Source organism: Nicotiana tomentosiformis, chromosome 4 (genome assembly GCF_000390325.3).
Source record: "Nicotiana tomentosiformis chromosome 4, ASM39032v3, whole genome shotgun sequence".
Taxonomy (NCBI): Eukaryota; Viridiplantae; Streptophyta; class Magnoliopsida; order Solanales; family Solanaceae; genus Nicotiana; species Nicotiana tomentosiformis.
Genome location: NC_090815.1, coordinates 1,944,360 through 1,961,548, shown reverse-complemented (window position 1 = coordinate 1,961,548; position 17,189 = coordinate 1,944,360). Strand labels below are relative to the sequence as shown.

General features: G+C 35.6%; 1 protein-coding gene across 6 annotated transcripts; it reads left to right on the top strand.

Annotated features, from left to right (window-relative positions):
* Positions 1-331: 331 nt before the first annotated feature.
* LOC104093689 (folylpolyglutamate synthase) lies at positions 332-15,727 on the top strand. Of its 6 annotated transcripts, none has more exons than XR_011415243.1 (16): positions 333-634; positions 1,687-1,892; positions 2,999-3,064; positions 4,170-4,279; positions 4,815-4,875; positions 5,401-5,484; positions 7,734-7,790; positions 7,949-8,009; positions 8,486-8,532; positions 8,677-8,754; positions 9,988-10,146; positions 12,984-13,313; positions 13,453-13,531; positions 14,001-14,156; positions 14,412-14,557; positions 14,662-14,800. XR_011415243.1 is itself a non-coding variant. In XM_009599492.4 (16 exons), exons 2-16 carry the CDS (start codon positions 1,704-1,706, stop codon positions 15,323-15,325), a joined length of 1,728 nt encoding a protein of 575 aa, XP_009597787.1. In that variant the 5' UTR covers positions 334-634; positions 1,694-1,703; the 3' UTR covers positions 15,326-15,727. The 6 variants fall into 6 exon arrangements, 4 of the variants coding, with proteins under 4 accessions (XP_009597810.1, XP_033511446.1, XP_009597787.1 ...); XR_011415242.1 differs by having other exon boundaries at positions 14,347-14,557; XM_009599492.4 differs by lacking the exon at positions 14,412-14,557 and adding an exon at positions 15,266-15,727 and having other exon boundaries at positions 334-634; positions 1,694-1,892; positions 14,662-14,852.
* The last annotated feature ends 1,462 nt before the right edge of the window (positions 15,728-17,189 follow it).

Sequence of the window (17,189 nt, the reverse complement as noted above, 5' to 3'; positions counted from 1 at the left end):
GCCAAGCTTTTAGAAGAAAAAAATACTTTTGAGAAGAAGAAGCAGAAGAATGTATTTTCTCTCTAAAAGTAATTTTTTGAGAAGTACTTTTGAGAAAAATACACTTAGAAGTAATTTTCAAAAATGTGGTCCAAATACTAATTATTGCTCAAAAGTATTTTTTAAATTAATTAATCAAATACAAACCGATTCTCGCCGAAAGTAATTTTTGAAAAACGCTTTTTAAACACCGTTCTCAAAATAGGCATATTTTAGAAGATTGGCATGCTAGGGCCAATGCAAAATGATAAATAGGTACGGATAAATTTAAAATCAAATGGACAATAAAGTTGCTTAACTCCCCCTTTTATAACTTTTTTTTTTCACGTAGTATTTCGCATCTTCTCTTTGGTCATCTACAGTTCTACACCACCATAGCTTCAGAATTTCCTCAACGTCATAGGGGTTTAATCACTGAAAAATAAATAACCCCAAATGATATTTTTGTACAACAATCTTTATTTTGGTCAAGAAATTATGGGTCATTCTAAAATTAATGCTAGCAAAAGAGACCATTTCCTCAGTGGATTAATTACATGGAACGGTCCAAGTTCACCTTCTTGTGCACACACTGATGGGGTAAAACAGTTCCAAGGTGCAATTTTTCTTAGCCCCCTTTATTACATTTTTACATCAAATTAGTTTTACAACAATTATTAAACTAGTTGAGATCGATTATTATATTGATTTTGCTTTATTTGGATTCGTTTCATCATAAATTGACTAGTTTTAAGCTCGTTTGGAATAGGGGCGTAGCTAAGTTCAGGAAAGAGGTTTAATTGAATTCCCTTAGTTGAAAATTTTACTGTGTAAATAGCGGAAAAAAACTAATTTTTTTTGTTGTATATAAAATGTTTAATCCCAACCAAAGTATGTGGTGCAGTGGATGAGACCGCTCTTCGCTTAACCAGAGGTCTCGGGTTCGAGCCCTGGGTATGGAAAAATCGTATGTAGGGAACGCTTCCCTGAATGGGGCCCTACACGGTGCGAATCCGGATATAGTCGGGCTCCAATGCGGGTACCAGACACCGGATGAAAAACCAAAAAAAATGTTTAATCCCCTTAACAATTTCGGGTAGTGGCAAAGGGGGTCCAAAAGTTACTTTAGGTCATAGGTTTAAATCCTAGATGTGACATTTTAGTATCTTTTTGAATCGTCACTGGTTATATGCAACATACTTTGCTACTAAAAGAATTAGTTAGCAGTTGTGATAAACTATGAAGGTGCAATAGTTGAAATAATATAAAAATCCTTTCTTGAAAGTTAGTTGGAAGTGTGGACATGTTCATGGTTGCTTTGAATTGTCATTTGGCATTTTTTTTTTCCGTTTGACTTGGTTGTTAAGCTGCAGTCACGTCATAGTTTAAGTAAACAGTGTGTCTTTCATTTTCTAGAAAGGAAACTTCTTTAGCGCTTTTGATATTTGCATTTGAGTTGTGATAGTTCTTGGGGTCGCAAATTTTCGTATTGCTGAATGTATAAACAATTGTTAGGTGTACAATCGGGTTTATGTCAATCACTGTAGATGTCTTTTACTTCAACTCTTTTTAGGATGATATTAGTTAAGAATTAGTATTTTCTGCACTGCAGTGGAGAAAAATTTAACTTGAATTTAAAGCTAATATTTTGGCTTTATGTCCCTGAAGGACTCAGATATAGGAATATGTCATCTCAGATTATGGGAAAGTTCAGTCAAAATAGTCAAGATATCTCACAAGACTTCCAGCTTCCATCCGCATATGAATCTGCCATGGAAGCTCTTTCGACTCTCATTACTCAGAAAAAAAGAAATGGCATACCAGCCATTAGTGGTCAAAACCAGAAACTGGACAGGATGTTGAGGTACATTAAGGTAGTGCCATTTCTAGCTTAGACTGTTTCGCCTTTAAGAGCTGCGTGATAAATGTGCATCTTGGTGGTACCGGTCTTGCCTATCTGTTTATGCCACAAACTAATTGAAATCGGTGTTATCGGTGTAACTTTTGTTTGCTGTTTCCAGAATGTGCAGTTTAGTCATAGTGATCTTATAATTAATTAACGGAGTGATTATAAGTCAAAACATTTGTGGCAAGGGGTTAGGCAAGGCAAATTCTCAGTCAAGTCAGCTTATAAGGAGTTCAATATTTCTAACAATCAGATTGGATGTTGGCCCTGGAAGCTAATATGGAAAGTCAAAATTCCTTATAAAGTCGTTTGCTTCACATGGCTTTTGAACAAGAAAGCAATTTTGACCCAGGATAATCTAATCAAGAGGGGCTTCCACCTATGCTCCAGATGTTATTTATGTGGAATTGAAGCAGAGACAATCAACCATCTCTTCTTACATTGCAGGATAACGGAACAAATATGGAGGATTTTCATTAATCTGAAAGGAATCATGTGGGTTATGCCAAGGGATACCCATGAAGTTCTAGAATGTTGGAACATATATAGTAGCTCCTCCAACCAGAAAGAGAGATGGAAGATTGCCCCAGCTTGTATTTGGTGGACAATTTGGAAAGAGAGAAACCGAAGATGCTTCGAAGATAAATACAACTCTATCCAGAAACTGAAAATGCAATGTTTATCCCTTTTCTATTTTTGGTGTAAGCAAGAATACATGGAAGATCTAGAATCTTTAGTTGCTGTTTTAGGATCCTTGTAAGTAGGTTAAGGCTTAATTACACTTCTATTCCACCTTATGTAACTATGGATGATTGCACTACCTTTGGTGCAGTTAATATATATACAACAAATGTTACCTTCTCAAAAAAAAAACAAACAAAAAAAAAAGTCAAAACATTTTAGCATTGAATTTGTAATCTATTGAAAAGAAAGAGAAATGAAAATTACTGTAGATTATATGATGGCAGTTAGAAGTTTTGAACTTCGTATCTTTGAAATTACAAGAATGTTGGTCCTAAAATATATTTTGAAAAGTAGAAGTGGACGTGATAATATATTGCATTTCTGTTGCAGATTTTGGGCTTGGAAGAAAAGATAGTAGGCCTTAAGATTATCCATGTTGCTGGCACTAAAGGAAAGGTATCTGGACCATTTTCGTCGTCAAATTAACCGCTTTTTTTTTAACTTGTTATTTTCTGTGACATTTAATGTAAGTCATTCCCGATTGCCTTAATGATTTGATGTGATGCTTTCCCTTTAAAATTTGAGAATCAAATACTTTTTTGAATTAAAGAAAAATGTACGAGTTAGAAAGGATAGCCAAGTTTTCTGAAAGAGGTGAGACACAATTTCATATAAAAGAGTTATCTATTGTTGAATTATAGTTTCATTTATCAAGTCTGTGTATCTAGAACCTCTAGTGGACCTTTTCCCTCCCCCCCCCCCCCCCACAACACCCAACCAAAAACAAAAAAGAAAAGGAAGAAGAAGAAGAAAAAATGGGTAAAAAGTATGTGCTAGATTCTGTTCTAGCTTTTGGGATTTTAGGATTATCTTTTAATGGTTAAGTGGCTAAGTTCTTCATAAAAAAAAAGTGGCTTAAGTTATTTTGCATGTCAAATACATCTTTATGGTAACTCTGTCGGTTTCCAGGATTTCTACGATATTTACTTTTTCGGTGCACATGATGTGTGTTGGACAAACGTTATGCATAGCTAAGTGAATTTGATTTTGAGTATTTTATATTTGTCTTCTGATAAGAATTTGAACGTTGGGCTTTACTCAACTCCAAAAGTTAGTCCGTGAGGACTCTAACCACCCTCCCCTCTAGTCTCTACAGTCCACACTCCTAAAACTGGATATTTGGAGCTTGAACAATATAACATAGGGGTCCAACATTGGCTAAACCTAGAACAGAGTTGGGTCTGACTGATTGTAAAGAAAAAGACATTGGGCTTAACTTAAATCCAAAGTTAATTCATGAGTTGAGGATTTTCCAACCAACGTGTGGCTCTAACAATTTCTACTAATTGGCTGTAGTTGTCCAGCATCTAAGATTCACTTGTAGCTCAGAACAAATGCAGAATGGAAAAGCTTTTCTTAAGAAGTTATGACTTTTCATGTTCTTATAATTGGAAAATTAATCCCATGTCTTATTTGATTCAATTATTGATATTTCCAAAGAGCAGGAATTCTCTAGCTTCATTCCTTTACTCCGTCTCTTCATTTCTGTAATTCATTTCAGGGTTCAACATGTGCCTTCTGTGAAGCAATTTTACGGGAGTGCGGTTTCAAAACAGGACTTTTCACTTCTCCTCATTTGATCGATGTTAGAGAAAGATATCGCCTTGATGGGTATGCATTCTTGTTACTTTATTTTCCCTACTTTTGTATATTAGAGCATCTTCAGTGTCAGTGCTACTTTTGTATTTTGTATGTTAAAATGGGATTTGTTTCATGTGGAATCTGGCTGCACTGTGTATCCAGGAGGCTTTCAATCTTTTCCTTTTCATTGACTTCAATACTTTCTCGCCGACCATGTAGATGAATTTAAGTAATCGATCAAATTTTCCACCCTCATTTCACTTTTCAGAAAGGAGTAAAAGCCAAAGTTTTGCATGTTCCTATCCCCAGTTTTCCTTTCATCTACTAACTGCACCCAATGAGGTTTTTGTAAAACAGAAACAACAGATAGGGAATAACTTAATACCCTGTTGATTTTAACATGCTTCTTAGTATGTCTTGAAGCACACAAGGGGTCCCCACTCAAATTTCAAGCTGAACTTCATTGCTGTTAATAGGTTTTCTTATGTGATTGATGTCTTTCCTTTACTTGATTGTCCTTAAGTTATTAATGAAGATTCTCATTCCATTGCACCTTATTGCTTAGGATGGACATATGCCAGGAAAAATTTCTGCAATACTTTTGGGATTGTTGGAATCAGCTCAAGGTATTCTTTCATTTAGTCTCTGTGCTGGATGACAAGATGCCCCTATCTAAGTATGCTAGTGGATCTTCCGAGTTTACCTTGACTACATCTCAGTTGGTTCTCTTTTTCATGTTTATGTAGTCTTAAGTAATTTTCTGGTTTAAATTGAAGTTCTTTTTCATTTATGATTCAGCCTTGCAGTGGGATTACACTAGTTACAGCAAATTGGAACTAATCATGTTACCGCTGGAGATATTTAAATCTTTTAAATTTATTGGTTCACTTTTTAGTTGGAATCCTTCATTTGCTTGACATCTCTCGACTTCATCATTCTTTGATATATACTGTCCGATATAAGTATAAATGATTTACTTTAAGCTCATGATAGCAAATTCTTTTTAGTTTGTTTTAATGGTTTGTATTGGATGAGAGTAAAATAAAATTTGGCACATCATCTGAAACTTTTTACTGTCAGTTGAAGTAGTCTGCATTCAGTAAAATCTATGATGGTGGATTTTTACTGATTCCAGAAATGTTAATTTGCAGGCAAACGTCTCTGAAGACTTGCCTATGCCTCCTCTCTTCCAGTTCCTTACCGTGTTGGCTTTTAAAATTTTTGTGAGCGAGAAGGTAGAGATCTATTCCCTCTATTTTGCTTGATCTGGAAATGACACACTGCGTGATTTGAAGTTTCATAGCTGTGGTTTGATTTGGGTTCTGCTGTTTATCTTCTCTTTTCTAAGATGTGCTTGGAAGTTGTTTACTATTTGAGTCTGGTGGCATTACCATATTCTCATACCCGAAGTTGCTTTCAAAAACTCATGGCCATAGGAAAACCAGCCCTTTCAAAAAAAATAAAAAAGGCCAAATACCTATACGGCCCCTTAAACTTGGTTCCAGTTTTCATTTTGATACTTTAACTAAGGCTATTACCTATTAAACACTTAAGCCTTATCTTACTTATACCTAAACACATTTTTTTAAACCCTAAACAGACTTCAACGCGTGAAGCTACTTGCCATTGACCTAACAAATGACACCAATAAGAAAAACACAAGTTAGCAGAGAAAAAGAAAAGTAAAAAATCTAGAAAGAAAAAAAGAGAAAGAGAAATGGGTTTCATTCCATCCGTTTAAGCGCGAGTATTGGGGAGAGTCTTCTATCGAATCTGATCTCTGTCAAGCTCTGAAGCAGATTGACGATGTATGAGGTTGGTTCCATTGGCTACAAAATAAATATCTGAAGACAAAAAATAAATTGAAGTTCATGGAAAATTTGCAGAGCTTCACCAATTTTCTTTGATCCAATTTCTGATCAATTTTAATTATCTCATCAATTCAACCTCCCGAGTCAACGTGTTATGTCTCTGAGTTTTTAAATCTTTTTCTCTCCGTTTCATGTAAGGAGGGAAGGGGAAGGGTGGAGAGTGGTGTGAGGAAAAAGAAGAACGAAGGAGAATGGTGGTACTAATGGTGGAGGAGCGACAGTAATGGAGTTAATAAGGTGGTGATACGATTGCTTTAGAAAAAAGGGTTTTAATTTAAATAAAAAAGAAGGAAAAATATAATTTCAGATCCATTCACGCGCTTAAGAGTGGTGAAATACACCTTTTTTGCCATGTCAGCTATTGTGTTTAATAGGCGTAAGTAAGACAAGGTTAAGTGTTCAATAGGTACTGGCCTTAGTTAAAGTGTTAAAATGAAAACTGGAACCAAGTTTAAGGGGCCGCATAGGTATTTGGCCAATAAAAAATCTTGGTAATAGGAAACCATTACCCGGACTTCTCCGGACCCTGCGCATAGCGGGAGCTTAGTGCACCAGGCTACCCTTTTACCCGGTTATAGGAAACCAGTACCTGGAACAGAATTACTGAATTAATAAGACTAAGTTATCCGCTGACCTTGACTTCCAGATTGGATATAGTTCCTCTGAGATCTTGACTTTGACAAGGCGTTGTATCCTCATGTAATGATTATCATGACACTGTATACTGTGATATCTAGAACATACAATTCCATTTTAAACTTTTCGATGATTTTCATAAGTCTTCGTGAATAGTGTTAGGTATGACCAAAGTATAAGTTTATATCACAAATACTTCAAGCTTTCAAATGCTATGGGATTAATCATACAATTGTTTCAATATCTTCAAATTTCTATCTAAATCTCATTAACAAACAGTCTACATACAGGTCTTGGTTCTGTTCTTGACCAAATTGTTCCATTTCTGGCACTTTGTAAATCAAATATGTATAATGATTTTTATATTACCTCTGTGGTGTTAAAGAACTATTGAATAAACTTGTGATAAAAAAACTACTGAATTAAAACTTATAAAAAAATTGAATAAACTTTTCTTTTTGTTGATAAATGATATATTGTGCTAAATGCTAATGAAGGGGAGAAGACTAGTAGTATCAACAAAATGTTTCATTAATAGCTGAAACGTTTTTCTGATTAGGGTAGGCTTGAAGTCAAAAGTCCTATTCTTCCCAACCAAATAATCTCGGCTTTACGCTAGCAGTTGTCACTGTATGGCCGTGACATTACATGTTCAAACCATCGAAGTAGCCTCTTGCAAAAATGCAAGGTAAGACTGCTTACGATAGACCCGATGAGTAATGCTATGGAATTAATTTATACTTAAAAGTCTTAAGCAGGAGAAGAAATGATTACTCTTTCTTTGATAGGTAAAGAAAACATTCATTAACAAATGTGAGAAAAAATATTGAATGATTTACTTCTTTTTTGAGTCAGATAGCTGATAACTTTATTCTCAATTGCATCTCGAAGTCTGTAGCCTATGTTTGGTTTTCCCAACAAGAGCAAAACAAGTGAACCTCAACAATTATGTAACAAGACTTACTATACCTTCACAGGTTGATGTTGCCATCATTGAAGTTGGCCTTGGAGGAAAGCTGGATTCTACGAATGTGGTAATGCATCTTATCGTGTATTGATCATGTTGCTCCTACATATAAAATATGCAAGGTAGCATAGACGTTGGAGAGATCTTTTCTGCTCTTTTGTTGGGAGATAATATATTGACCCTTGGCATTGAATGACTGAATCACTTGATAAAACAATTTTGCAGATTAAGGAACCTGTTGTCTGTGGTATTACTTCTCTGGGTATGGATCACATGGAAACTTTAGGTGCGTCTCTCTCCTCTATAGTCGTGTTTGTTACTTTCTATGCAAAGATTTCATGAGAAATAAGAAAATAAGGACTTGATAAATAAAATAAAAAAGCAATAAGAAAACAAGGAGAATAGGCTGACACACTTCTATTTTCTTAATTATATCTTCAACATATGTCTTGAGCATGAAGCACCTTTTAGGTCCATTCTACATTCCACATAGTTTGTATTCACGAGAGACTAATATTATCATTAAGTATAACTACGTAACTATATAAACTCTTTAGACGTATCTTCAAACGATGTTTTATTCAAACAAATCCATTTGGCACATTCTTTAATTTGGCGGGAGATGGATGCTCCATTAGCTCTTCAATTTGCTTAATTGTCAAAAAATTTCTTCTTTTTGATGAAAGAATGAAAATCTTAGCGGGATGGCTACTAGAAAACCTTTTTGATATGACTTGTTTATCTGCCAAATATGATGTGTAGGAAATACACTAGGCCAGATTGCTTCTCACAAGGCCGGAATTCTTAAGGTACTTAGTTTTGTGCAATTTCGTAAGTGTATGATAGTTTTTTCTTATAGTGGATTGTTTATGGCAAAGTTCCTGCCCATATCTTGAGCCGCAGTTATATTATGAAGTATTTTCTGAATTGGGTTGGTGTTCCTGCTCGTGAAGCCTCAAGTTCCTGCATTCACTGTGCTGCAACTTTCTGAAGCAATGGAAGTTCTTCAAGAAAGGGCTAAAGAGTTGATGGTAATCTACTGTAACATCACCTCTTGGATTCATAAGACTAGTGACTAATGTTTATTTACCTATAAAATCATGTGCCTGGGATCACACCCTTTTTGGCGCAACTCAATTTTAATTACTTACACATACAGGCAGTTTTTCGTAATGCTATATTTTCTTTACCCATAATCCTGTAATTTGAACTGGTCTAAAATATTTCCATGGATAGAAGAATCATGATTTGAAAAAGTGACTATAAGTAGAAGTCTGTCCTTAAAAAAAAGCGATTTAAGCATTTACTTTGCATTTGTTTCAAAGTTACAGTGATGTACACCTATGCCTCCATAACTTGCATCTTGCTTAAGTGGCTTCATTTTGGATGTGAGTGGAGCTTGAGCACATAAGTGTTTGAGTTAGGAGTTACAGTGATGTAGAACTCTTAAATCTTGTAGTAGTTGCTATCTTCTTTTAAACATAATTTCAACAAATTGTAAAATAAAGGATAAAATAGCCAATCCAATAAGCGACTACTCTTAAATGTATTTTTCAAATGATAGTTCTTCTTTTTTCCTCCAAATGATAATTTTTATTTTCTGAAAAGATTGTAAAACGACTGTAGCAATGGGTTTCTGGCGAAAAAGGTATTATTCCATGAAAAACTCTATGAAGTTAGATTTACCTCGCTGGACTGGATAATATAACATTTGTATTCCATGGCAAGTAAGTTTCATTAGTGTTTCTATCGGCACCAGAATTTTGTTTCCTTGCATTTATACATACTCTACATGGGTATACAAATAAAAGTTAGATATAGAAAACAGACACATATACTCTCAGTAAAGATTTTTAAATGATATTAGTTTGTTGGCCATCATCAAGTAACTACGTTATTTGTGAGTATACTCTAATTTTTCACTACTATCCTCTCTATCTGGATTGGATGCAATATTATATGTATCCGATGGCAAGTAAGTTTCACTTACCTTAGAGTGTTTCTATTGGTGCCAGAATTTCATTTTCATGTACATAAATATGCGATACATGGGCACCCAAATCAAAACTAGATGCAGAAAACAGTCATATAGTCCCTGGAAAGATGTGGATAAGCTATTAGTTTATCGACCATCATCATGTAACTCATTGTATGTAGTTATACCCAAATATCTGACTGATATCTTTTCTTTCCATGCAAGCACCACTAACTACGGTGTGTGTACTACACAGAAATTTCTGACTATTATCTCTCTGTCCATGCAGGTTTCGCTGCAAGTTGTCGCACCGCTAAACTTGGAAAAGTTAAATGGAGCAAGGCTAAGCTTGTCTGGTGATCACCAGCTCAGTAATGCTGCCCTTGCTGTATCCCTTTGTAAAAGTTGGCTTAGAAGTACAGGAAACTGGAAAAGGCTGTTTGAAGATGTTGGTACTCTCTTTATTCTTTCCTCTTGTATTAGTCTGTGCATATGGTAATCACTTTTAAATGTCTCAACGGATATTAACGTTCATGATTTGTTTCCAGTCAGGTGTTAATATTACGTAAAGCATGTCATGTTGAATTTTAAAATTTGTTTATTATGATAAACTTAACCTTCATTTTGATTATGAAAAATGTGGTTTTTGGATCTGTATTGCAGTCTAGAAATTACTGGGAGGCACCTCATAGTCATAGCAAAATGTCCATAGTGGTTCCTCTTGTTGAAAATTGAGAGAACCGTGAAGAATATTGTGTAGACTATTCTTAATATAGTGTTAGATTGACCCGCATTGGTTGAGGGAATGGATGGTTGTCTCCTTATATTGTCTTGGCAATCCTCATCTCATGAGTTAGCTTTTGGGGTTGAGTTATGCCTAGGTCCACTTTTTTATCATGGTACCAAAGTCGAAGGCCGGACCTACCCCTGTTATTGTGTTTCCTAAGTTGGGCCTCATGTTATGTTCACTCTCAAGTTATCCAGGCTTGGGCATGTGGGGGAGGGGTGTTAAGTTGTCTGACATGGTCGAGGAAATGAGCTATTTTCTCCATTATATGGCTTTGGGCAATCCTCACCTCATGAGCTAGTAGTCAGAGCTGAGTTAGACATTGTCTATTTTCTTATCAGTTAGGTTAGTCAAGAGAAATAGAGCTTAACTACACAAAAATTGCTCTGTCAAGTTGCTTGGGTAGGATGAGAGTTGGTACATGCCATACACAATTATTCCCTTGCATTTCTTCAAAAAGGCTATATCCATGCTTCAAATATGTGAATTCTAGGTCATCATAAAAGCAAGCGGAAAAGCTCCCGAAGAGAATGATTAAGAATAATGTGTATGATAATCTTAATGATTATGTTGTAATAATTTGAATGTCAAGTATTAACAATTATCCGTGATTCATGTAGCTTGAAAATTCGATATAAGAAGTCATCTTGTATGTTAACTACAAAAATGAACAAGAATCTCTCTCTTTTGTTTTTCTGCATGCAATTGTTGAGACTCAAAAGTGGGTTTTAGGCTTGATAGCTAGCGGCTCTGAATATTTAACCAAGCTGTATTAATGCCACTCCACCTGGAAGATGATTTGTGCTTATAGTGACATGATACGCAGAATCCAGTGGTTTTAGAAGTGAAAATCGCAAAAAAGTGACAGGTCCATAGTGCTTGAAGTGAAATGCGAGAAATGAAATGTGTGCTTCTTTGAAGTGAAGCGCACAAGTTAAAATATTATTTTAGAAAAATGTGAATGCAATATATTAATCAAATTGTGGTTAAAGTTATTAACTTTAGCATCCAATTTGCAATAATGTTGATATTAGTCCAACTCCTCAAAGGTGCGATTCAAAGAATTGATCACTCCTCCTTAGGATTACTTTGCAGCACCATCCTTTGAATCGTACACTTCTCTGAAGCGATACCCTTTCCTTCGCACTGCTTCGTCGCTTAAAATTTGATAAATAAACATTTCCTACTGCTTTTTTTACCGTTTTGGCATCTAGGCCCTAATTTGAGCTGATATGAGTCAACTGTAACTACTTGATCCAAAATCCAACATGGCCAAAATTTGTCGAGCCAAGCTGCTGAATGACTATTTCCAAACTTTGCCAGACTCCATTGACTTGTATCATTGAAATTAGACTACAATTTATATAGAGCACAAAGCAGCCAAGGGTGTGGCCTAGTGGTCAATAAAGTGGGAGGAGAAACATGAGGTCTCAGGTTCAAATTCCAGCGGAGGCAAAAATTACTAGGTGATTTCTTCCCATCTGTCCAAGCCTTGGTGGGTAGAGTTACCATGTGCCTGTGCTGGTGGGAGGTAGTAGGTACCAGGTAGAATAGTCGAGGAGCACGCAAGCTGGTCCCAACATAAAAAAAGTAATATTTTATAAAGTGCGAATTCCCCCTCCTCCTGATTCATAGAAACCTTGATTTCAACTGGTATACTTCTGCATGGTTGCAGATTTGATAGTTTTTATAGCGCTTCCCAAGAAATTTATAGTTTCCTTCATATTTTTAAGAAATCAATGGATAATTGTACGCTCACACCTAAACCATTTTGTGTCTTCTAATTTACTCCAAACATCATGATGAATTTTTTTACATGGTTAGCTACGAGAGGGGTGATTCTAACGGCTGAGAATTTGAGGAAGAGGAGAGTTACCCGTGTTAGTTGGTACTACATGTGCAAGTGCTCGGGTGAAGATTTTGATCACCTTCTTTACATTGTCATATTGCATCTTGCTTATGGTATGAAGTATTGGGCTAGTTTGGCTTTCCATTGGTGATGCCAGGCACGGACGCACGGTTAAGAAGTAATGTTCAGCTGGACTTTCAGGAGGAGGAGAAGAAGATGCATGGCTTGGGATGTCGCTCCACTTGCAATCATGTGGACCATTTGGAGAGAGAAATAGGAGAGCTTTTGATGGAATAGAGAAGGACTTTGTACATTTGAGGAGTAGCCTCTTTTCCCTTATTATGTTTTGGTGCACCCATGAGATTTCTTTAAGCATAGAAGATTGGGTGTCTTTCAGAAAACCATATTTTTGGTTAGGTCTCTCTATTTTTGGTAGACGTCTTGTATACGGGTATTTATGCCCTTCATTAATGTTACTGTATCTCATCTTGCTATGCAACGGAAGTTTTTTTTTTTTTTTGAGATGGTAACATATGGAAGGGGATTTCATTATTCAATGTGGCTTAAGAAGAGTGATCCACACTTCTTTTACTCTTATGTTCTTTGGCTCTATTATCATGCTGCTCGACCTTTTCTTGGCATCAAACAGGCATATGAGAAAGATGGTCTACCAGAGGAATTCCTGAGGGGTCTTTCAGCTGCACGTCTTTCTGGCAGGGGTCAGATTGTTGTTGACCCTCTGATCAACACATCTGGAGGACATAAAAGGTTGTCAGGAGATCTGACCTTCTACCTAGATGGAGCTCATAGTCCTGAGAGCATGGATGCTTGTGCGAGATGGTTTTCTGCTTCTGTGGTAGAAAGAAAAGACATGTCACTTTCATCAGTTTCTTCAAAAGTCAATACAATGGAGAGAGCCTGGACAAACGGTTACATCAAACCTTGTAATAACAAGGATTCGGATGAAATACCAAAGCGGGTAAAAGAGCTATCATATTGATACATGATATTCAGTTCATCTGCATTTGATAAATCTTATGTTATGTGTTTTCCTTTCCTCTACTTCTTGTCTTTGTGGAGTGGCATGCCTCATGAATAAGATGGTCTCTCTACTGCAGATTTTGTTATTCAACTGTATGGATGCAAGAGATCCTCAAATTCTTCTTCCTAAGCTTGTCAATACCTGTGCATCATCAGGTAGTGAACAAGATAATCATGCAGCAATCTGTTGTTGTCAACTTGTCATTGATGTTTATCTCTGCAGACTGGGAATTGCATCCATATGGATTCTTCGAGACTGGAAAAGATGGCACAACTGACTACCATAAATGCTCCTCCTATGTTACACCTATTCAGTATACCATGAACCACAACTTTGTTCATCGCACACCATAAACGAGTTAAATGATTGATTGAACGCACAAAGTTAACTTCTTCATAGCATCTAACTTCACAGTAACACTATTGACTTTATTGATGTTTACCAACATATGGTGGATTCATGTAGAGTTCAAATAGAATGTGCCCGGACACCTTTGTCCGTCTAGTTCAAGGAAAATCACAGAAAAGCTTTTGGTGTCTCATTTAAATCTCTTTCTCTTGTTAAATGACAAGGAGGTTTTATTGAAAAGTGATAATTGGGCAATATGAATGTTTTCTTCTGCAGGTATTTACTTCTCAAAAGCTATTTTTGTGCCAAGCATTTCGGCATATACCAAGGTTACTTCTGCTACCTCTGCTATTCCCTCATATATCCCTGGAAAGGATTTGTCGTGGCAGTTTAACCTTCAGAGAATTTGGGAGAAAATCATTCATGGCAAAGGTAACTTCTGCCTGTTCCTTGGTAACTGGCTTCTCTTACTTTTTTTCTCTTAAATCTTATGTAGCCTGCTTTTCTCTAGAGCAAGATTGTCGTCTGTCTTGAATAGCTGACTAAAGCACAGTGCATCTGAAACATATCCCTAAAAAGAAGGCTCCACATAAGTTTGATAAAGAGACTCTTGATGTAACAGGTTCTGTTAATTTTGTTACTTCGATCTTTTGGTTGTCTCCGCTCAAATAGGTTTCTAATCTGCAGTAGCTGTTGCCTAAGCACTGTATAGCAGCCTCATTTGAAATTCGATAACGAGAGGCGTGAGAACTCCAATTTTAATCTTAGGGCATTGTCACTAAAGTAAGAAATATATGTTTGAAAGTGATCAACCTTTCCAACTTGACACCATGGCTTGTTTCTTGGTTTAGTATCCTCCTGAATGTTTGCTTATAGCTTTCAAAGCTTTGCAGTGCTTATCCATATAGAACCTCATATATCTTCCTGTCTAATGCAGATGTTCTTGATCAGAATCTCAAGTTAAACGCCTCAGTAGGCGTACCACCCCGTGAATTTCTTTATAAAGAGGCTTCTCGTTGTGGTCCAGAAGATGGATATTTTGCTTGTAGTGCGGTTTTTCCTTCATTACCATTGACCATAAATTGGTTGAGGGATTGTGTTAGAGAAAACCCTTCCCTTAGAGTTCAGGTACGTAATACTGCTGGAATATCACATACATTATAACTGTTTCTGACATACATGATAAACCTACTTGCATTAGACTTCAGAGGTTTTCATATATCCTAGTAACAGATGACATCATAAGTTTATTTGCAAGTGAAGATGCTAGAGTTACAAGTTGATAGAGATGAATGCTTTATCTTGATTTGCCTTGAGATAACTCGAAAAAATCGCCCTACAACTAGACCTACATGAAACATGACGAGTGACAACCAACTCGATCATAAATGTCACTTACGCCTTCCTGATGGAAGATAACATCATGCTTATGGCGGTTATTACTCCACATGTTATTTACTACGTACTTCCCATAGATGAAACCTAGGACAAATTTGTGATACCACCATGATTGCTAAAGCATTATATACTTCTTATTCCAGGTTCTTGTCACCGGTTCATTGCACCTTGTTGGCGATGTATTGAAGCTACTAAGGAGGTGAGGTAATACTAATTTCCTTCCCCAGGTGGTCGGGGTTTAGTTGATGGAGACTGGAGAATGTGATATCCTTGGAACCTTTTTGAGAGTTTTTCATGCGACGCAACCCAATATTCTTCTTTTCCTGGAAATTGAATTTTGTTCCATTGTATTGTCATCGTTATAGTTTTATTTCCATGTTCATTAATTTATGCAGACAATGTTTTATCTTGAAATTTGGAGATTGTGTGGCATTGATGAAGTTGCTCAACTTCAATAATTTGACAGCTCTCAGTACTGTGTTATTCCTTTGAAATCCTTCTATCCATGAAGCTGCTATTTTCTAGTTATAAATTGTATTGTTTGAGCATAAGATGACTTACTTTGTATAGCCTGTTTGATGGAGAATAATACAACTGTTTTCTTACTTTTTCTTTTTATATATAACTATAGTATCTGGTTCATCTCGTGCATATCTCGATTATTTAATCATGTATCTGTTATCTTCCACCAGCATTGATATCGGGGAACACTATGCATTAAAACTTTAGACAAGTGGGAAGAAATAAGCTGGCGCTTTTTGTCTCCATAAATGATAAAACTGTGAAGACTTAGGCATTGAGCCGAGGGTCCATTGGAAACAACATCTCTATCCTCGCAAGGTAGGGGTAAGGTCTGCGTACATACTACCCTACCCAGACTCCACGGTGTGGGATAATAGTGGTTATGTTGTTGTTGCAAAGACTTGAGATGTGTTTTCTTCTGGATTTTCATGATAAGATAGAGACGAGAAAAAAAAAACTATGAGGACATGATTAGAAGTTACTATTCTTGTCAAAATATTCTATAAATATCTAATTTCTAGTATGAGAAAAATATATTGATTTTCTGAACTTAAAAAATTAAGATTGAACAAGAAATATCCAATGACTGAGGGTGGCGTTTGTTTAAAAAACATATGAAATTTTTTGTGGACAATTTTTCATTATTTGCAAAAGTGGATCTTTTCCCTAGTGACGTTTTGTCACTTTTTCCTCTTTGCAAACAGACAAATATAATTAAACCGTTCTACTACCTTGTTAGAAAAATATAGAGGTGTAAGATATATTGATTCTTTTTCTGAAAAAGAAAAAAAAATATGTTGATCCAATAACTAGGTAAAAAATTATGAAAAAATGTCGTTGTATAGCCGTTCTTAAAATAATAATCGAAAAATTATATATTTTTTATACATTTTTACATTTCGGTATGTTATATACAAAAAATTTACAAATAAATTTTCCAAAAATGAAGTTATTAACAATCTCTAAAGAACATGTATGTTTCTTATCTAATACTATAAAAACAACAAAGTCCCCAAACAACTTATGATCGATTATATAAATTTTCATTGATCCGTTTCACTTTAAATTTATTTTATACCAATATTATATGAAATAAGAATTAAAAAAAATACTAGAAGTTTTCTATATTTCCTACAGGATCCCAACTTAGTATCATATACATATAAATTTTGCATTGCTTTTAAGTCTGCCTTGTCGCTTTTAATAGTTTTAATCACCATAATATGACACATTACCAAAACATCACAAATGACCTCCCTTCATTTTACCCTTTATGTGTGCTAATGTTGAGACATTATTAAATTCATTTTTTAATTACTTTACCTTCTAAAAAACTTTTGTTGTTCTTTTCTTAATTTACTTTTTGTTTCTTTAACTATGGTAGAAAATTCCTCCAATATTTCCTTTTCCCAGTTTCCTACTGTCCCTAACCACGTGGCTTAATAGCGTGTTTGGCCAAACTAGAGAAATCAACTTATTTTGATAAGTATTTTTTTCAAAAGTATTTTTGGAGAGAAACAGTTTGTGTTTGGCTAATTACTCTGA